The sequence below is a fragment of the Pteropus medius genome, unplaced genomic scaffold (assembly GCF_902729225.1).
Source record: "Pteropus medius unplaced genomic scaffold, Ma_sr-lr_union100, whole genome shotgun sequence".
Lineage (NCBI taxonomy): Eukaryota > Metazoa > Chordata > Mammalia > Chiroptera > Pteropodidae > Pteropus > Pteropus medius.
Genome location: NW_024354500.1, coordinates 7,476,416 through 7,499,515, shown reverse-complemented (window position 1 = coordinate 7,499,515; position 23,100 = coordinate 7,476,416). Strand labels below are relative to the sequence as shown.

Sequence of the window (23,100 nt, the reverse complement as noted above, 5' to 3'; positions counted from 1 at the left end):
TCTGCAGAGAAGATGGGCCTAACTTGTTACCAAACTCCAAATTGCAAAACTTACTTAATGTAATGGTTATATCCACTTGGCTATTGTTAAATTAATTAAACAAAGAGCCCATTAGACTGAGATGACTCTAATGCCTTGGTGGCCTTCCTAAGCAAACCAAAACCTAAGCCTATAAATGCTTGAAGGTTAAGAAATCAAAACACTAAGGACAATCAGTAACACCCAACTATGCTTTAAGCTACAGCCAATCAAATAATTTCCTTTCTTTGCTTCCACAATTTCTTTATATAAGTCTTTCCCCTGTCTCCTGTTCTTGGAATGCCCCTAACCACTTCTGGTCTAGCGCCGCCCAATTGGAATCAATTTTTGCTCAAATAAACTCTTAAAATTTTTAATACGCCTCAGTTTATTTTTTAACATCATGTAAAAGGGTGAGCTGTCTGCAATCTCTTAAGGGGATTGTGATATGCATTACATTTTGTTTTAATGCTTATTCAATAATGGTTTTCTACCTTTGTGGAAAGATTTTCTGGGTTGGAAGGGGATTTTGTTTTTAATTATATTTCTCCCAATAACTGATTTCATACATAAAACAAGCAGTAAAAAGCAAATTAGAAGAAACCAAACCACTACCATTATTTTGAGTAATAAACTTCTTACTAAATGACCAATTCCTTCCTTAAACATTAACTGCCTCTTATTTGCAGTTAGACTATTCAGTACATACTATGACCTTTTTGTTATTCATAGTGAATACTAAATGCCCATAAGAGGCCAAAAAAAAATTCTCCTTTCTTAAGATTTCCTAATTCCACAACTCCTAACTTTAATAATGCCATTTTATTCAATCAACAAGTGTACATTTAATACTTTGCCAGAAACACTGCTAGGTCCTGGGAATGTGAAGATGATGGACAGGGGCCTTGTCCTTAAAGGATTCTCAGTCTCATGAAGATAGACCTAAGGGATATCATCACAAAGGGCTGTAATAGAGAGTTTGTATGAGAATACAAATAGGGAGGCTGCCAACTCAACCTAGGAGATAGGAAAAACTTTTGGAGAAGGTGAGATGTAAGCTGAGGCTCAAAAATAATATCACATTTTATTAACAGTTTAGAGAAAATTCAAAAGAATTACACACTAGATGCTATTTCTCCAGGGGAAGAAGAAAAATATGCTAAGCCCTTCATGGAGATCTTTGTTGCTAACTTTCCTCCCATATCTCTCAATTACTCTCCTCTGCCCTGCTGAGAGAGAGGATCCTCCATCAGGTGAATCTTTGTCTCTTTCAACAAAACTCCATTCCTTTCCCACAGAAATTGGCTTCGCCTATCATCTGTTCTTCCAAAATATCTGGGAGAATTTCCAAGACATATTAGCAGCCATACCTTTCTCAAAGTTCAACTTCTTTAACCAATACCCTCCTTTATTATTATTAAAAACAAGACAACAAACCCAAAGTGGAGCCACTATGGTAATCCCCAAGTCACCAAACCAAGACTTAATTACAGTTTGGCTCTCCCAGAAATGGAATCTTAAATCAGACAATCACGAATTGCCTGATCAGCACTAGTTAGGTAATCTTCCTGAGAGACCTGTCATTCCCTAAAGGAAAGTAACCTTGCAATAACCAATTTGATTTTTTGCCTAGTGTAACTTCCTTGCTCCTGCTCCCTTCTACCTATAAGTCTTTATTTTTTACACTTCCTCAAAGCTCCATTTTATCTGCTCGATTGGATTCTGCTCGATTCAAAGTGATTTTTGCTCAGTCTTAAAATTTTTAATATGCCTCACTTTATCTTTTAATATTATCAATGTGGCAATTGATTAGTTTTGCTTGGTCTTGAATTTCATATAAATTAAATCAGATAGTATGTATTATCTTGTGTCTGGCTGATAACAAAAAAAGTGTGGGTTTCAGTTACCCCATATCTTTTTTAACACTTGTTATTTTCAGACTTTTAATTTTAGTCACTCTGGTAGATTTGCAGAGGTATCTCATGGTTTGAATTTGCATTTCTCTGATGAACAAGAATTATTTTCAAATATTTAATATTCATAGGGATTTTTTTTTGTGAAGTTTTTTTTGCTCCATTTAAAAAATGGGTTGTCTTTTTGTTGTGTGAGTGTGGCTTGGTTGGTTGTTTTTGTTTTTGAATATTCTGAATATAATCTTTTGTCAGATAGATGAATTATAAATCTCTTCCCCTGGATGAAAGCTAGGGACTTTTCCCCCAGAAAAACTGATCTATTCATAATTTTTTGCAAAAAATTTAAGAGGGTTCCATTTCCAGGCTCATCTACAAGCACTTGCCCTTGGGCTTGTCTCCAGCATATTTTTAAGATTCTTTACTTTCTGGTACAACAGGTATCTAAGATCATCCTTTTACTCTCCTGTCTCAGTCCTGGATCTTTCATATCTCTAAGGAGTTTCTTTTATTAAGGAATAGTATTTAGAGACCAAAGATTTGGATACTACAAGTGTTCATTACTATTGGGGCATCGCAGCTTCTAGACCCTTTCATAGAACAGAGCTAGGAAATGTGAATATGTATATATAAATAAAATACATGTGTGTACACATTTACAGACATATGTGTTCAAATCATAAGTTCATACTGATACCTCTAATCTAATTGAAAACCACAGGATTCCACCTTGCCTTCCTCCATTCCATATTTGAATCATCCTTTTCCCATAGAACCCTGACTCCTACAATAATCAATATATTTATTTCTCAGTTTTACAATATATACAATATAATTTTGGAGTTGCTACATTCATACCATTACGAACAACAAGTTTACTAGAGATTAAGATTTGTTTGCAAGTTAAAAAAAAATCTTTCTTGTCTTTGTTTTAGACTGAAAATATATAGTCAAAGTACTACTTTCCAAAGTTCCTTGGATTACCGCTTTTTTTCTATTTTAGGTGAATATGTTATTTTGAAATGCAGATAAGTTCATTGGTTTTTGTATGTATTCATAGACTTTAAATTGAAAAGTAAGGGAAGTTGACTAGTCAAAAGTATTAGAATGTTTGAGAGAACTTGAGATTTACTACATGTTTAGGTACTTAGGAATACTTTACTTGTCAGGGTTTTTACATTTGTTCTACCAATATTTAAAGTATTTAAAAGCAGATCAAAATTATTTAATTTATAAATAGAGTTTAAAATATTGAAGAGAATTTAATTAAATTTAGTCTATAAATGGGAGTGATTATTAATTTAAGTTCATTGAACATGGTTTTCCTGTTCCGCTTTTCATTCTCACATTTTATGAAACAATTTTAATAAAACTCTACATTATTTTGTTTTGTCTAATTACCACTTCTGTTTCAGTTATCTAATGCTGTGTAACAAATTACCTTAAAATATAATGACTTAAAACACCAACCATTTTATAATTTTTTATAATTTAGGAGGGTCAAGAATTTGAGTAGGGCTCAGGTGGCAATTCTTCTGCTCCATGAGGTGTTGACTGAGAATATTCAGTGGTATTGAGCAAATGGATGGGCTGATCTGAAGGGTTCAAGATGGCTTCACTTGGCAGGGATGGCTAGAAGGCTAGGCTCAGGTAGGAGTGTAAGCTGGAATGCCTACATGGCATCTTGAGGTAGAGAGAGAGAGAGAGAGAGAGAGAGAGAGAGAGAGAGAGAGAGAGAGAGATCGGAATCCAAGGTAGAAACTGTAAAGATTCTTATGTCCTAGTCTTGGAAGTCCAAAAACATCACTCAGCTTGCATTCTATGGTCAAGCAAGTCATTAAAGTCAGCCCAGATTCAAGGGGCTGGAAATTAGACTCCACTTTTCAGTGAAGGAGTAGCAAAGAATTTGCAACTCTTCTTTATCTACCACAACTAGATGCACTTGTTGAGATTTCTAACAGGATTTTCCAGAGCACTTTCATGTAAATTATTTGAGAAAATAATTTTAAAAAATGATATATAATGCTATCACTAGAACTGTTAACCTTATCCACTAGTACACACATTCAGAGTACTGAATGTTTTACACTTGCTCCATTAGATATACTCTCCCTCCTACTTCATCCTGCTCTCTACCCTTAGGAGTTGACCTGTTGAGACAAGGGAGAGCCCCAGCAGATCTCTGTTTTAGTGGGAAATAGTACAGTATTTAGAAAACATGGTCTGGGGCTTTGATGTATTAATGATATATTGGGGTATTATTGCTTCCAACAGAAATAAGAAATATGCATTTTTAAAATCATGAGGTCATGCTGATATTTTCAACTTACACATAATAGCATAGGATTTCCCCTTAACTTTTCGATTTTATGTTTGGATCTCTCTTCTTTTTCATTAAATATCTTGGTCCTAAAATATTACCATAATATATATTTTTTAATCCTATCACAAACCTAAAATAGTATCAAGATTATAATTCTAAAACTACCAATAAAACTACTGCATAAAGCGTAAGATTTCTTTGCTGTTCTTTTAGTCCTTAGACTATACCCTACTAATGATGTACAGTTAGATGTCATTTGAAATAATTATTTTGTCTGAATCGTTATATTTCTCTTGTTTACACAGTTATTTTTATTTATTTCAATGTATTTTCCATTTAGCATTTTTTATTTCTGATTTAATTCAATCTTTGAATATATGAAACATTTCCATGGTTCAAAAGTAAAAGATCATAAAAAAAGCAAACAATAGTTTAATAGGTGAAATATATGGTATGTGAATTATATCTCAATAAAGCTGTTATTAAAAAAGAAAAAGCCATGCACATAAAAATACTTAAAAGGAGGGTTTTTAAAAAAGGCGTGAAAGAAGTCTCCTTCCCTTTATATTCTCTCTAGTCAGTCTTCTTCCCCTGTAAGTTAGCCTTTTTTATTAGGTTCTAATTTACCCTTCAAGTGTTTCTTATGCAAAAACAAGCAAGTATATGTACATTCTTTTTCCCAGTCTAACGCAAAGGTTCACATACCATGTACACTGCACCGTATGCTTTTCACCTTAACGCTATAGGTTGGTTACCCCATATAAGTACGTAGACATCTTCAGGAATTGCTTTTCTTTAACCAATATTTGCAATTGTCAGTTCAGACTTCATAAAAAATTAACTGTCACATTTGTTTCCTTTAAAAAAATATCAATTACTTCGGTTGACTTCTATAAGTATCCCAAATAGGCATTGACTGAAGTCTTTCCAAGAGAATATTTTTAAACCAATCACTACTTTCTAGTCAATGTAAAATATTTAAGAGAGTTCCAATAAAATGAAAGACTTTGTAAGGTCTTCAATAATAAGGTCACTCTTTTATGGAAGATAAATTTTGGGAAAATCTTTATTGATTTTTGAGGTATATATGCTATGTTCTCAATAAATATTTTTTATTAATGCCATCATCAAGCATTCATGCTGAAAGCCAATATTTAATCAATTGGTAAGTTTTGTCTATTTTATCTTATAAATATTTGAAAATTTATCCTCTCTCTTACCTACTATCACCTTCGGATCCTCATTTTCTCTAGCCCAGATGGCTACAGAAGCACCTCAAAACCTTCCTTCTCAAGGCCAAAGGACCTTAATAATGCAAATCAGATTATGACAACTTCAAGCTTAAAATCCTTCAGTAGTTCCCCTATGCCTCATCATTTAAAGGTAAATTCCAAGATCTTTGACATACACAAGCTCTTTCATGGTCTGATCACTGCTTCCCTCTCTTGCCTCACCTCACACTTTATGCTCCAGCAACAATGAATGCCTTGTGGTTGCAGCTCTCTACTCTGTCCCAGTCTCCACAACCTGGAATGCCTTTCTATATGATCAACTTCTCAGAAGAGAAGCTGGTTGGGGAAGAATCTAGGAAGCCAGTGCTTTCCCAGAACATACTCTCTCAAATGGGGGCCTTTCTAAAATTTAAAAATATTTAATAATGATATGACAGTTCCAAGTTGTTAAAACAGACAAACTAGAGCAAACGGCTAGGGATCAAGATCAAGGTCTCTGGATGAAGTAACGGGAAGTTGGCTTTGTTTTACTTCCTCACCAGCCAATGGCGCAGGCCCCATTTCCGGAATCTAGACCCTATCCACATCTCTGGTTTCTGCAGGTTCTATAAGACTATTCGGGTATTCTACCCTCTAAAAACCTCTCCTCTCCCTCCTATCCCACTGGACAAGTATCCCTTCCTCAAGGCTCCCAACACTCTAGGATAAGTTGTTCCTCTATCATCCAGGAAAGTGTCTGAGGGCAAAGAACAGTGCTTATTCATCGTTATTGAGCCAGCCGCCCAGTATAAGTGGCTGATACTCAATAGAATTTATGGAATGAAGGACTAAATAAATGAGAAGGCCTTCTCGCAGCTTACTATCCCTTTCATTAAGAGCTTCTCCCAGGCACCGCCCCTACCTTGGCCGAGGTCCCACCCCTTCCGTGGTGAAGCCCAGGTCCGTCTCCTACTCCGTCAGCTCTGGCCCCGCCCCTCTGCTTACCCCGAAGACTACTGGAGTTTGGCGCCAACCGTGTGCTTTTTTTCCCCCTCCCGAAGGCGGGAACTAGTTATGTACGCCAGGACGTGCTTTGCGTCTGATTTGATTGGTCGTGGGCGCTCAGTCCCACCTCCGCGCCCTGATTGCGCTCTGGCATTGGCGGAGATGCTTGGGAGACCTCGCTGTACTGAAAGGAGCCTGGGCTGTCTTGGGCCAGGCAGGTTGGGTAAGTTGCTTTGGGGGTCCGCTTCGCACGAAGCTGCTGGGGAAGAGGCTGCATGGCGAGGTAGTACCCCGAGCGGAGGCCTGCGGCGTCCGAAGAGCCAGGGAGTCGAAGAGAGCTGCGGAGGCGGTGGGAGGGGCGCTCCTGATATCCGGGGCCCGCTGGGAGCTGCGTTCCCGCCGCCCTCAGTTGCAGCCTGTGGGCTGGCACTCACGTCCCTGTGTGGTCCCTCCAGAGGGTCCAGGCTGGAGGCGAACGCATGTAGGAATTTCCCTTTCGACTGCTCCTTCCGCCCCTCCCCCCCCAAACCACTCTCGTCTTGGAATGTACTTTCAAAGGCTTTCGGATGAGATTCTTTGCAGGAATGGGTGTTTCTTAGTGTCAGGTGATCATTGATGTTGGTTGTTTTCGAGACTGTTAAGCCCAGAGAAGTTTCTTGACCTCCGCAGCGCCAAGAACCGTGACAAAGTAGGTCTTACCTCAGATATTAATGTAGAATTCACAGAATCTCAGGATTTCTATTTAAGGGATCAAGTTGGCGTTGACTCTCATTCTTACCTAGTCTTTCTCAGATTCTTTTTTGATGTTTTCCATTCTCCACAGCTCCAGTTCCAAGCCTTTGGCCTCTCCTTTATCTCACTCAGCTCCTCTTGGGAGTGGGGCAGAGACCTTCATCCCAATTATCTTTTCCTAGCATTTCTTGCTATTTTACAATGATATGGCCCCCTTTCAACATTTAATGCACATTCTTGATATTGTCATATGGCTTTGGAGATAGAGCTGGGATCCAATCCCAGATCTATCACTTGCCAGCTGTTTTACCTTGGGGCAAGTTTCTTAGTCTCTTATCTGTTTCCTCATCTGTAAAACGGGAAAAAGAAGAGCAGTATACCTCATAGGACTTGTGGGAGGATTTAAAGTAATTTAATGTATTTAGAATATTTAGGTCAGTGTCTGGCATACAGTGTTCAGTATACATAACGTTTGTTGTTATTTCTCCTTTATATGTTCTTCAGGGATCTTGCTGTATTAGATCTGACCTTTCCCATGAGCCTAAAACTACACCTTCCCTCTTCCCTGGCTTTTTCCTGTTTTTCTCTACAAATGCTTATTTCATTCTCTCAATTTTTTTAAAAAAGAAAACTTCCTTTAGACTGTTTTTTTTAAGACGTTGTCCTATCACAAAAAGCTGGGTGATCCTTCTCATTTGCTTCATCTTTACATCTGAATTTATTGGAATCGTTCCTGAAAAGATGATGTATGAGCTTGCAACTTTTCTTTCCTCATCATGTTTCTCAGCATTTAAAATTTTGCGTCTACACTTTTCATAGGTGCAACATCCCTATCAGTAGCAACTCTCATTATATATTGAGAGCCTCAGTTGGAGGAAGATGAGAACAAGTGTGCAAAAGCTGCTCTTCCCAGGAGATTTGGACACATAATACTCCTATTTCTCCTCTCTTCCTTTCCAAGAAAGTCACTGGCCCTCGCGATTTCAGGAGAGTAATATTAATTATGCCAGTTCTGTCTTGCTTTCTGTACTACATACTCTGTTGTTTCCAGGTGTCTCTTAGACATGTTTGCCTGAATGTCCTACAGATAGTTCAAGATGTCTTCTTTGGTTCTCCATTTCATTTAAAAGCATGACTACCTTGTTATCAAAGCTAGAAACCTCAGAGTTGTCATTTATTAAATTGGGAATTTTATTAATTCAACAATTTTTTTATTACTACCAACCTGCCAGGCCCTGTGCAAAGCTGGGGATACAGTGGTGAACAGAACTGAGCTGGTCCTGGTCTTCATGGAGCTTGCAGTCTAGTGGGTGAGATGGACATTTATCCAGGAATACCACAAAAATGTATTCATAAACTGAAAAGAGGTCATAAAGAGAAAGGACAGCCTAAGAATATATAACATGGGGCCTGACCTATGGGGGAGAGAGGGTAGCTAGGGAAGGCTCAAACATTACTTAAGTGGGAAGGAATATCAAAGATGAGTTAACTGAAGGTGGAGGTCAAGGAAAGAGCACTCTGCAGAGGCCCTGTGGTAGGAAGGAACAAACAGCATGTTCAAGGAGCTGAAAGAAGGGCACTATGATCAGAGTAAAGACTGCTAGGGAATGGGGGAGAATGAGGCAGACTAACACTGGAGGGATGGGCAGAGGTCAGGTCACTTAGGGCTTTGTGAGCAGAATTGTGACAAAATTTGTTTTTTAACCTAAAATCAAAGCACTTGAGAATTTTAAGCAGAAGAGGGAGTATTAATTCATAATCAGTTTACATTTTCAATTACAGTTTGCACTCAGGCTGTGGTCTTAAAGGGGTTAAGAGTGGACATTTGAATACACATTTCATTAAATCTTTTTGATTCTGCCACAGAAATCTCTCTGATCTGCTTCTTGCCTTTATTTCCACTACTGACAACTTCGTCACCTCTCATTGTCTCCAATATGGTTTTAATAGTCTTTTCTAGCTCCCTCGCCACTAATATTTTCTATACTCTTCTTACTAGAGTTAAATTTCTGAAATGCAGATTTGATCATGATATTCCCCTGCTTTAAAAACCTCAGTGGTTCCCCCATTCCCTACTGGATGAAGTCCAAGTATCTTAATTGTGTATATATAATCACCTGACTTTGCTAAAAACTGTATTTTTCACATTCTAATCTGGATATTCACACTGAGACTGCTTGTGAGTTCATGGATAGATGTGGGGAGATGGTGTCAGGAATTGTGTTTGCAGACAGAAACCCAGTTTCACTGAACCTTGGGATTGTGGAAACCTTGGGATAGTGCATGATAGAGCTGGAAAAGTAGGTGCCAGTGTAGATCATGTAAGAAGTATGGACTTTAGTTGATATTGGGAAGTAATGGAAAGTTTTTGAGTAGGAAGTGTTATGAGCAGGATTGCTTTAGAAGTAACCCAACAATTGTGTGTAGCACGTATTTTGGAGAGAGGAGATAATTAGATAGCTATAGTAGGACCTACAGAAACAAATTCAAATGGCAGAGATGAGGATACATGAGAGAAACATTGCAGAGTAGTACCAGTAGGCTATAAGGGAATGCTAGTGGTATTCAAAGAAGTAGAGGTGTCAGGAGGTGACAGATGTTGATGGAAAAATGATCATTTTTGGTTTTGGACTTGGTGAAGTTGGATTTACAGGAATGTGTTTATTAACTTTAGCTTCTTATTGCTAGACTTTTAATTTATATTTTGGTATAAACTAAATTTTCTAATTTTCTTGTGCTCTGAGGGAGCAGCAGAGGAGTCTAAATCTGAGCTGGTATCCCTACTTTTTTGTGGCAGTGCTTGTTCTTTATTTTCTACCCCCTTGTGTTTGCTCGGGAAGTGCTTAGCCCAGAGATAAATTTTGCTTTGCATTTATAGAAAATAAGATATTGATGTCCAGGAGTACATCTCCTTAGGAGAAAGTATTCAGATACATTTTTATAAGTGCCCAATAGCATTTAGAGCTAGGTAGGTATTACTGAAATTCTAATAACCACAGCTCTGAGAAATCCTCTCTGAGATTTTTGTGGTAATGAATTTGTATTGTTTAAATCAGTAAGTTTGTGATAATTTGTTAGAACAGCAATAGGAAACTAATATACTCAGTCATGCTATGCATATTTCATGTACCCAATAGCCACATATGGATAGTAGTTAACCATATTAGACAGCTCAGATATAGGACATTTTTATCGTTGTAGAGAGTTCTGTCGGACAGCATTGGTCTATTGAAATAGTAGTTCTCAAAGTGTGGTCCTTGGACCAGCAGCATGACCTGGAAACTTTTTCGAAATACAAATTCTCAAGTCTCACCCCAAATCTATGGAATCAAATTTTGGGCACGGGGCCCATCCGTCTTGTGTTTTAACTTCTCCAGGGGTTTCTGTTGCATGCTAAAGTACGAGAACAATTTCAGAAAATAAAAGATTGCAGTTGAGGTTGCTAAATGCAATTATAATGAGTTTAGAATGTCAGTAGATTAAGGAAATAGTGAGTCATTATGTCTGTAGAAAGTGTCTTCTTTTTTAGGGTAACTGGGTTTGGGAAGGGGATGAGCAGTCCAGGTAAGGAAACAGAGTGAGCAAGGTTTTGGGAGTTGAACTGCATGTACAGACATTTCTGCTTTAATGTACAGACATTTCTGCTTTAATGTTAAATGCGTTCTTGAAAAACCTTCAATTCTGCAACTCACTAAAACAGGATTTTTGGGAAAAATAGGCACAATACTCAAAACCTATCCACTCATGCACCAACAGGAACAGTAACAATTTTCATTAAAATATTGGCACAGTTAAGAAGACATGTTAAATTCCTAATAAGTAAATATCAATAAATACAGATCTTTTTCTCAAGAAAAAGATAAAATCACTTGACGAAAGATGTAATTAAAGATTGAGGCTGTTAATTTCTGTAGACAAGAACAGAGGGACAGAAATATCAGAGGTTGTTGATGTAGAGGCAGTTACAAGTTTTATGTGAAATATTGTGATGGCAAACTGAATGGCTCTGGCTCATTGCCTGTGTTTGGGGTCCCTAACCATGCCCCACCCCTTCCCCCCGCCCCCCCTCCCTGCCGCAAAAGAAAAGATTGAGGAAAACCATCCTTAACCTCTTCTAAGACAAAGCCTATTGTTGTACTGAGACAGAGGAGTGATGGGCAGTTAGGGTAAGGGCACCATATACAGGACTAGATTCCTTCAGGGCTTGCTACATTTAATTAATAGAACATTTAATTAATGATAGAAAACTTTAACATTCTGGGAAGAACTCTGTCTGAACCAACATAATTTCTGCATTATACTGACAGCATTTTTCTATTTCTCAATAATGTATGTACTAATTTGCATTATAGAAACATGTACTATGGTACAGAATCAATCATGTAGTTGAATGAGGTAGGTGAGGGGAGCAGTGCGAGATAGTAAGAAAAGTAGTGATAGATATTTCTGGAAGAGGCCTTGGGTTCTGTGCTAGGGAATCTTAACTTGATAATGTTGTTTTGGGTAGCTCTTGAAGGTTTCTGATCTGGGAGTAAAACATAGGCCAGATATAAACAGGATTAATTTGGGTTCCAGTATAGAAAATAGTAAGAGGATAAAGATACTGATAGTGTGAAAACCAGCTAGGAGACTTTTATATTAATTTAAGTGAGAAACAATTATATCTGAAACTGGAACAATGACTGTGAGTGGAAAGGAGACATTAAATTTGAGAGGCTTAAAAATAAAATCACTAAGAATTTGACTATTTGAAAGTGGGTATGGAGATAAGGAAAGCATCAAAGATAATAGAAGCTTGTGGCTTGAGAGTAAATTGAAGCAGGAGATTGTTGTTTATATTTCCCATATTCAGCATTTACCCCTATTTATTTTCTTCCATTATTCCTTATAAACATTCTTTTCCTTCCCACTGTCTCCATCTTGGGTTGTCTTCTCATGTGGACTCATAGTAGCCTTCTTCCCAGTTTCTTTTCCTATACTTTTGTCTTTCTAGTTCATTCCACACATTAATCTTTCTATTTCATTTTTCTATATAGATGTTTCTAAATCAGAAACCTTTCTTATCTTTTGAAAGTTCAAGACCAGATTCCTTGGTCTGACTTTTAGTATCTTCTGTTTGACTCAGAGGAGATTTGAGACTTATTTCCCAGTCCTATTCTACCTGAGACCCATTCCAACTAGGCTGTTTTAGAGTTCTCCCTCCATATATGCCTTTTCTCCGAAGTTGATGATGTCCTCATTTGAAATCAACACATCTCCACTACCTCCCACTCCATTTGATATGCAAATGCTTCCTCTGCAAAGCAAGTCATCAATATATGTGCTTTTATTTTTCACATATCTTTGACAACATTTCGGAGTGGATAGTGGTTAATGGGGGCAAAAGGAGTAAGTAACTTAGGGGACTGGTAACCATCTGTTTCTTGATCTGAGTAGTAGTTAGTTACATGGATATATTCAGTTTGTGAAAAATCATAGGACTGTATACTTACAGTGTTTACTATTTTCTGTATTTGTGTTATACTTCAGTAAACAATTTACTTCCAATCAAAATTTAAAAACGTCCCAAATCTCCTAGGCCTTTACACTTCAATTTGAATTTTGTGGCCAGCTTGTTAAGGTTGACTGGAATTGCATTGAGTTTATAAAGTTGGGGAGAATTGCCAACTTTGATACTGAATTTTCCTTTATATGATTGAGATATTTTATCATTTATTTAGATCAGAAGTATACTGTCTGTTTTTGTAAATAGACTTTTATTGGAATACAGCCACACATATTTGTTTACATGTTGTCTGTGGTGGTTTTCAGGATACAGTGGCAGAGTTAAGTGGTTGTGACAGACCAGATGGCCTGCAAGTATAAAATATTTACTTTCTGGCCTTTTAGAAGAAAAGGTTTTAGACCCCTGATTTGGATCTTTTATAATTTTCTCCATAAAGGTCTTGCACATCTTGTACAATTCCTATATACCTTTGGTTTTGTTGTTATAAATAATACTTTTTGTCAGTTATGTTTTAAAATTGCTGGCATATAGGAAAGCTATTGCTTAATCTCATGTTCATTGCCTTTGAGAAACTCTTATTCTAATAATTCGTAGATTTTCAACAAGATGATCATAGTGTGAATAATGTCAGCTTTTTTCTATTTCAGTTCTATTTCATTTCATGTCTTACTTTTTTCAAATAGAAGTATGCTTGACTTTCAAAGGAGATGCTTCTATTTTATAATCATCTATGATGTTTAATGTAAAGGTATTTTTAGTAGAAATATATACTTTATCAGTTTAAGTAAGGTTCTTAAACTTTCATAAATTCCAAGTTTGTTAAAAGTGTTGAATTTTATCATATGCTGATTTTGAGATGATCATATTTTTTCTTCTGTAATCTAATTTGCTGAAATATACTAATTATTTTTTATTAATAGGCTATATTTGTTAGAAGTTTTAGATTTATAGAAAAATTGAGAAGTACAGAGAATTCCTGGTTATCATCCCACAGACCCTCCCAGTTTTCTGGTGTTAATGTTACATTACTATGATACATTTTTTATAATTAATGAACCAACATTGATACGTTTTTAACTAAAATCCATAGTTTATTCAAATTTCCTTCAGTTTTACCTAATGTTCATCCTTTTTCTGTTCCAGAACACCATGTTACAATTAGTTGTCATGTCTTCTTATGCTCCTTTCGACTGTGACATTTTCTCTCAAATCCTTGTCTTTGATGTCCTTGACCGTTTTGAAGAGTACTAGTCAGGTATATTGTAGGGATACCCCTCTATTAGATTTTGTGATGTTTATCTCATGAATAGACTGAGGTTTTATGGGTTTTGGGGAAGATCATGGGTAAAGTGCTGTTTTCATTACATATCAAGAGTATATACTATCAACATGATTTATGGCTGTTGATATAAACTTGATCATCTGACTGAAGTAGCGTTTGTCAGGTTTCTTTATCATAAAGTTATCCGTTTTTCCCCATTCCATACTCTCTTCTTTGGAAGGAAGTCACTATGCACAGCCCACATTTGTGGAGTGGGAAATTATGCCTTTCCTGCTTTAGAGTGGAGTATCTACATAATTTATTTGGAATTATCTTTTCTCCATTTGCTAATTTACTTATCTCTGTGGAATGATATGTATTTTTTATATGTGTCATAATTCGTTACTACTTTAATATCTTGCTCAAATTGTTCCAGCTTTGACTATTGGGAGCTCTTTCAGTTGGTTCCAGTGCTTCATTGACATACCTCTATCAATTTTTCTTTTGACACTTCCTTACTTTCTTGCACTATAAAGATGCTTCACATCATCTTGTGTATTTCCTGTCCCTGTCTTAGAATCAGCCATTTCTTCAAGGAGCCTCAGTTCATTTTAATGGAGAGTAGTATTAGAAGCTAAGATGTGGATATTAGATGTGCTTATTGATATTGGAATTTTGTTTTTTAGGCTCCCTTAATTGATAGAGCAAAGAAATATGTGTGTCTACTAACCCATATATGTATACATGCACGTATAAATATTTCTGTATCTAATCATCTGTATATTAAATTAAATGTGAGTTTTTACTATGTCTTCAACTCTGATTCATTACCACAGAGATCATTCTAGCCTGTTCTCTTGCTTTTCTGTAATTTCTCACTTTAATAGTGAGAAACCTGGCTCCCACCATCTGCTATCCATTTACTTAATTTGTTCAATTCCAATACACATGTATGACAGTAGCACACCTGTTGACCCATACCCACTGGGAAGCAACTTTATCAACTAGAGAACAGTGCTTATTTTATACTAATTGATTTTTTAGTTATACCATCCTTACCTTTTGGGGATAGACCTCACTTTGTAGTGTATTTTGTTTTTGTTAAATGTCTTGCTGGGCGCAATTGGCTAATTTTTTAAAGGCTATTTCTATGTTCATAAGAAAGATTGACCTATAGTGTTCCTGACTTGTAATTTTCCTATTTTATCTTATCTTTGCCCAGTATTGATGTCTAGACTGTACTAACCACATAAAATTATCTGTATCTTAATCCTGCACCCCCTACTCCCATTTTGTTTGGAATAGAATATATGTTTTATTTGTTCTTTGAAGGTATGATAGAATTCACCTGTAAAACTGTCTGGGTTTAGTTTCTTTATGAGTAGAATCACTACTATATCGTTATTTAGTCATCCTATATATGTCCATGTTTTCAATTTCTTCTTAAGTCAGTTTTGGCCAGTTACATTTTTCTAAAATGTTCTTTTCATTGAGCTTCGTTAGTAACTTAATCTCTACTGTATGTGAAACCGTCACTCCTTTTTTATTTCTAATGTTTGTGTCTTCCTTCTTGATTAGTTTTGCCAGGCATATGACTATTTGTCTTTTAAAGCGCCAGCATTTATTTTTATTCATCTTTATAGTGTTTGTTTCTTTTTATTAATTTATTCTTTATGTGTTTCTTTAGATTTACTTAGTTCTTTTTCTAACTTTGTTTTTTTAGTTATAGAATAAAATTTGGACCTTTTTCTAACTTCTTGAGTTGGATGATGACCTCATTAAAATTATATCTTTTCTTACATATTTATTTAATGCTATAACTTTTCTTCTGAAAAGACTTTTTCAGTTGTATTTCGTAAGTTTTGTTATGTGGTCTATTCATTGTTACTTAGTTCTGTATGTTCCCCAGTTTCCATTCATATTTGTTCTTTGACCTATGTTTATAAATTTCTAAATGAATTGGGAAGCTTGAAAGTGCATTGTTAACTTTGAATTTTATTGGTCTTGATAAAAGCACTTCTGTGATATTGAAACTTGCATTATCATGATATTTAATCAGTTTTTATAAATGCTTGAAAGTAAAATAAGTTCTCTTAATTGTTGCTTGCAGGAATATAAAGTCATCAGATTAAGCCTGTCAATTTTGTGTTCAGAGCTATATCTTTAAATTTCTTTAACTGCTTGAACAGCAGAGAAGTTTGTTAAAATCTCTATTGTGACTCTTTACCTGCATCAGACAGAGTGCAGTCAGGACAGAAAAACCAGACAGTAATTTGAAAAGATAAAGCTTAGTATAAAGAATTATTAACAGAGGGAGTAACTGGGAATTGGTTAGTAAGTACTTAAAGATAACTCTAAAATATATAGGAATAGCAGATAAAGGGAGTAGCCACTACTTCTAGGGTTGAGATAGATCATCCAAAGAAGAGCTACTTTTTCATTGGAAAGAGTATGACTGGGCTAGAGGTAGCTAAGTACCTTGCTGGTGACACTGCTCTGTATCTAGCAGAGGAGGTGTGTTGGAAAGCTCCTGGATGCTACTGGCTGTCAAGTGCTGTGATATCTAAGATTTGGAGAAGCTGCCCTCTCCCTGAGCCTAGCAGGAGAAAGCTATGTCCTGCTGTGCCCATTGCAGCTTCACTTGTAAGAGGCAGGCATGTGGAAAAATTGTGCCCTGCAGGAACCTAGTGCTGGAGAAACTGCATCTGCTGCAGGAACAGAATGCTGAAGAAAAGCATGCTCTGCAGAAGCCTAGCTAGCCAGGCACACTGAAATTAGAAAGAGAAACCTTTTCCAGTGTCCTTCCAGCACACTCTCTACTCACAAGGCTTAACATTGTGCCAGTTAGCAAAGGAGAACGATATTGAATGTCCACCTCCATTATCACAGCAGAGTGGATTTAGAATGGAGAAGCATAATTGCCATAGTTCCTTTAACTTGTTATGTGTACATAGTGAGAAACGACCTGTATAACAAACATCATTTATGACTCCTTTATATTACTATATATACTATTGTCAGAAATAATTTTGAAGAACTCTTAATGCAACATATGATGTGATTAAGAAATGAACAGTCACTTTCTCTTAAATTTGTAAGTAATTAAAAAAAAAAAACAGCTTCGCTGGTGGGGTGGGGCGTAGAGATTAAGGAGTAGAGACATGGTCCTTGGAGCAATTGGAGAAACATTTAAGACAAATGAGGGACAAAAGATCCACGATTTGTCAGCTCTCTTGTATTTTTTTCCCAGTTTTAACTTACTAGAGCAAGTAGAATCTTTTTTTTTAATACCTGCCAGTAGTAAAAACTAAAACTGTGTGAAATAATATACAATGAAAATTTTGATATATTCGACCTCTGTATAACCAGATCATTAGATTAACTGATCTCCATTCTGTAAAAAGCCCGCTGACTGATGCTCCCTGCTCTGTATGACAGTTTACAACTGATAGTAGATTATTACTATTGGAAACCTGTGAATTTCTGCTCCACCGGTTGAGTTCTTTTACCTAGAGTCAGTCGTGATATTTGCCAGATGTGTTTATGCCATTTGTACCTTCTGTAATTATCATGCAGGCTATATTATAACAGTTAATTAAATCAGCTAATTGGAAAAAATGTTGGAATGGGAAATGTGGGGAATGAAGAAAGTTATATACTTTAATTTTAGTTAAGAGAGTAACATAAATTGTACCTCCTATGGGTAACCGTGACCTTTTCTTTGAGTGTGAATCTGGTGGTTAGAGTTCTGACTTCTGTCTTGCGTGAGCCATACCCATAAGGCATTGTTTATGATATCCAGCACTTTTTTCATTAAAATGGACTAAGAACTAAGATACTTGTGAATCAATCTGAGTATAGACTAGATTTTCTCTTTGGGTGTTTTAGGTTACCTCACCCTTACTTGATTTGACAAGCAATTGTGTGTATTGCTACTCACCTTTGAGTTTTTTCAAAGCATTCAGCTTAGTTTTCACTGGAAAATAACTCCCTTTTGGTAATCTAATCTTTCATCATACTATTACTTAGAAAAATAAAGGAAAAAGCATAATTCGATTTGGTAATAAATGCACCTGGCAGTTGGTAAGCATATGTCTCTGTTGGTGGTAATCAAGTTTAACTGGCAGAACAGAGAATGTCAGATGTTAGTGCATGTCAGATAAGTCAATTTTTTTTTTTACTGTTTTGTATTCTTACTTTGCTTCCTGTCCTGCCACTACAAACAGCACTGCGTTGAATATTTCTGTACATACATTTTTGTAGCCACGTGCTTGTATATCTGTAGAACAAATTACTAGATATGAAATTGCTGGGTTAAAGAGTATTTGCATTTAAAATTTTAATAACTATTACCATATTGCCTCCATAGAGCTTATACCAGTATATACTTTAGTGATGTATGAGAGTACCTGTTTTACCACACATTATCAACCTAGTATAGTATCAAACTCTTTACTGTTTGCCTATCTTAATATCTTATTGGTGAAGTATACATATGTCTGGAGTCCCCAAGACCACCTCCAGATTTGATGATTTGCTAAGAGGATTCACAGAACTCAGCATATAGTTGTATTTATTTGGTATGATAGTTGGCTTATTTTAGTATAAATGTTAATTCGTATTTTAGTCTGTTTTATAAAATTAGCATCATTTACCTTGTGACAATGCTTAACCATATCAGCAGATTTAAGATTTTTGTTTTATAATTTTAGCTTTTGGAAAATGTTAGGCTTTTTTGTAATCATGATAGAGTGAACTTATTCGGTGTGTCCAAATTTGAAAGTTGCATTTTAACTTAAAGCTAGGTTTACTCTTTGAATTGTGAATTTGATTTTTAACAGTGGCAAATTTTTATATTTAATACTTTAGATGGCAGCTATCAAGAGGAAATAGGATCATGGCAGCAGATGATGACAATGGTGATGGAACAAGTTTATTTGATGCCTTTTCTGGTAAGAGCACATTTTAATTGTCTTTCTCAGTTTATTTAATTACAAAATTGTTTACTTATTCTTGTTGAATACACTATCGTTATCAACTTTTTCTATTTCACATAAATGAAATAGTGTGAAATTCAACTATTTCACATAAATGAATTAATACAATGAAGTGCCTGGCAAATAGCAAGTGTCTAGTAAATATGAATGTTATTGTATGCTTTCAAGCCTCTCGAATGTAATGAAATTAGCAACTTTGCTAGTGTAAGTTGTAATGTTCTTTACTGTCATATCCAAAAAAATAGAAGATAGGTATTTGTTATTCTTGAAGTTAATACTTCCAGTAAATACAACGGTGCTTGTTTATTGTTTTTCAGGGGAAAATCGACAGTCATAGTAGATGATTAGTTTGAAAAAGATAACCAAGACCTCATAGTAAAATAAGCTCATAGCGATATTTTAAATAATATGCAGACTATAAACTTTCAAATATTGCTGTAACATTTACTCACTTTCGTCATAATTGTAATTATGCTATGACAACCTCATTAAATTTTTCAAGATTATAAATGGATATTTATTGACTAGAATTATGATTCCTATGCTATAGAATGAGAAGGGCAGTTGTAAAACATATCTAGTGGAATTTCATTTTTACTTAAATATATATTTTCAAAAATGAATATTTATAGATATGGAAGGATTCACATAAAATATGGCCAACATAACTACTCCGGGTAATAATTATTTGCTTTTTAGTATTATTTAATTATTTTTGCTGATGTAGTTTCGAATTGTTATGCTGCTGTGTATTTCTCTTATGATATTTTTCCTTTGAAATATTTGAAACCAACAGAAAAATCGAAAGTATAAAATAATGAACACATTTACTTTTTACCTAGATTCATAAACAGTTAACTTTTATCACATCTGCAACTTTTATTATTTTGAAGAACAAAACTGCATTGTTAATCTCATTTACTGGGAATAGCTGTTTTCATTTATACATATTACTTTTTCCCAGCTTCCTGTCTACATACATACATTTTTTCGATAGTTAGAGCCACAGTGTATATTTTATGGTGCATTTTACTTCTTACCACTTCACATGATTTTATGAAAAATTTTATTCCTATAATATTTCCATAATCGTGTTTTACTATATTTGTTTGGAAATAATTTCAAACTTACAGAAAAGTTTTAAGAATAAGAATATACAAGGAATCCTTTACCTAGTTTCCAGATTTACCTCTCGTTAATATTTTATGCCAGTGGCTTAATTTTTGTGTACGTACTCTCTTTTTAAATACACACACGTACACATACACACACACAATTTTTTCCTGACCCATTTGAGAGTAAGTTGCATACATTATAGTCCTTTACCCCACATACTCCAGTGTATATTTTGTAAGAAAAAGTTAATTTTCTTACATAACAGTATAATATTAATTTCAGTAAATTTAACACTGAGATGACACTTAATCTGCCATTTTTATTTCAATTTGTCAGTTAACCCAGTAATGTTCAATTACTGTGATTGAATTTATATCTATTATTTTAATATTTTAGTTTGTCTCATTTTTTCTTTTTGATTTTCTTGCTTCTTTTAAATATTATTTGAATATATTTTAGAATTCCATTCTAATTTATATTATTAGCTTTTTAGCTGTACCACTACATGATTTTTAGTAGTTGCTCAGGGATTTGCAATATACATCTTTAACATTTTGTGTTCTACTTAGTAGTATCGTACACTTGTTCATGTAAAGATACAGTCTTGTACATATAGTTGTGTTTAACCTCCATCCATTTCCTTATGTTAACGATGTCATAAACCCGACAATACAGTGCTGTAATTTTTATTTTAAATTGTTCTATGTATCTTAAGGAAATTAAGAGGAATTAAAAGAAATTAAGAGAAAAAATAATTTTTATATTTACTAATTACCATTTGTCATCGTTCTAGTATCCTTCCAATTATCATTTTCTTCCCCACTCTCTCCTGATAATCCTGATGTATAGTATGTGAAAACTTTTGATATTGTCCTGTGGGTTACTAAGACTTTTTTTTTTTCTTTTAAATTATTTTCTCTCTGTTCTTCAACTTGGGTAGTTTTTATTGATCTACAAGTTCACTGGCTCTTCTGTCAAGTACACTTAGTGAATTTTTTTACATTAGGTATTATAATTTTCAGTTTTAGGATTTTCATTTGATTCTTTTGTTTCTTTTTCTCTACCAAGATTTCCTATGCAGTAATTTTGTCTATTGTAAAATGTTATGTTATAGAGACATTGAAATTCTGTTAAATTCCTCTGAAGATTGTTGCTGTTTTAATTTTAGCATGGATTTAACTTGGCTGAACTTAAACTTCTGTCTTCTTTGTGGTGGATAGCAGCTGAAATCTCTGTTCAAATTTTTTAGCTTTAGCTGGACTTTTTGCAGTTCTAACTTTTACCAGTGTTGTTTAGGGGTCACTCAGAGATTTGGACACAATTTGGGGAATCCCCTCTGTGGCTCTCTGGATTTCTTCTCTTACTTTTTAGTTGCTGTTATCACTCCCAAAGTTTTTTCTCTAGTTCTTCAAGCTATTAGGACTAGAGATTTCCATCTGAGTTTTCACTGCCCAGTGTGGCTCCAACTAGGTGTAGGGCCTATCCTTCCACAAAAAAATTATAATAAAAAGGGGATAGGGAACTGACACAGTGCTGTTTTCTTCTTTCAAATGTTGTCTCCCCTCTAGTTGTTTCCTGCTTTGGGTTGCTCTCTAGTTCTTCAGGTAGATTTTTTTTTTTTGAGGTATAATTTACATAAAACATTATGTAAGTTTCAGGTATACACTGTAATGATTTGATATTTGTATATATTGCAAAGTAATCACCATAGTAAGTCTAGTGGTAGAGCATTTGACTACAGATAATTTTTAATGTTTCGGGTTTACAGTTGTTATTTGCAGGAGGATTCGTTTAATAGACACTATGCTATTTTTGGAATTGGAGACTTTCTCACTAGTATGTTTTGAAAGTAAGCTTTTAAATCTAAATCTGAGGTAATAAGAGTCATAAATCTGTTTGCTAAGATCATCCTGTTTATAAGACTGTATAAAACTTCTAAATAATTCTCTTTTTGGGGTTTAAGAACAATAAAGTCTCTTTTCCTGGTCCTTTACAGCAGCAATGGGAAAATTTCACTAAATGTAATAAGTCAGTTTTAACTAGTCTTTAATTTTCTTGCAGCTTCTCCTCTTAAAAATAATGACGAAGGTTCTTTGGACATATATGCTGGGTTGGACAGTGCTGTTTCTGGTATGTAAATTCTATAATAAAATAGTTTTGTTTTGTTAGTCTATTGGAAATGTTTATTTTGTTGTTACTAATTTTTAGAATAACCCATAGATCCTGAACCATCTGCCTATTTTTTGAAATGATTACATTTAGGTAATTATTTTCTTGCCTAAAGCTTGATCATTAAAACAAATTAGCACTCAGGTTTGTTATTCATCTAGGTGTCAGATTTAATTGGACCTTGTGCACAAATATTTTGGACCTTTGAAATGTAACTGGTGGTCTTGTCTGTAAGTATATTACTACTCATACTCAGGTTATACATCACAGGTTACATGATACTGGAACTTTTGAAAAGGGTAGTTACTATAAATATTTTCAAATGTATCAATAGGAGTGTGATATGCAGAGTCTCATGACCTATCCAAATTAGAAACTTTTTCCATCATCAGATCTCTCAGAGCTTTGAACAGATATGATCATCAGACCTGATTTGTTGACACAAGCATTTTAGGTAAATTGGTTTTCCAACTCTTATCTGTGAAATCAGTATAGACATGGTTAAATTCAGGAGATAGAGAGAAATGGATAGGCCATCAAGTTGCGATAGATACAATATGCAAAAGCTTAACATTACTTGTCCCCCCCACGACCTTTATTGAGATACAGTTGACATATAACATTGTATAAGTTTAAGGTGTACAATGTGTTGAGATGATACACTTATATATTGCATAATAATGGCCACCATAGAGTTATGTAATACCTGCATCACATTACATAATTCCATCTTGTTTTTGTGGTGAAAACATTTAAGATCTATTCTCTTAGCAACTTTCAATTATGTAATACAGTATTATTAACTATAATCACTGCTATACATTAACTCACTAGACTTATTCATCTTGTAGC

The 23,100-nt window shown here is 35.0% G+C and overlaps 1 protein-coding gene across 8 annotated transcripts in view; it reads left to right on the top strand.

The window, feature by feature from the left end:
• Positions 1–6,508: 6,508 nt before the first annotated feature.
• CASP8AP2 (caspase 8 associated protein 2) overlaps positions 6,509–23,100 on the top strand; it is a 30,791-nt gene continuing 14,199 nt past the window's right edge. For 2 of the 8 annotated variants that reach the window (XM_039853049.1, XM_039853044.1), the window contains exons 1-3: positions 6,509–6,690; positions 18,836–18,918; positions 22,141–22,209. In XM_039853049.1, coding sequence (XP_039708983.1) covers positions 6,537–6,690; positions 18,836–18,918; positions 22,141–22,209 — 306 coding nt within the window. In that variant the 5' untranslated portion in view covers positions 6,509–6,536. Of the gene's footprint in view, positions 6,691–6,726; positions 6,751–6,809; positions 7,156–8,441; positions 8,510–18,835; positions 18,919–22,140; positions 22,210–22,409; positions 22,479–23,100 lie in introns of those variants that run through there. The other 6 variants (XM_039853045.1, XM_039853050.1, XM_039853046.1 and 3 more) reach the window with 5 other exon arrangements.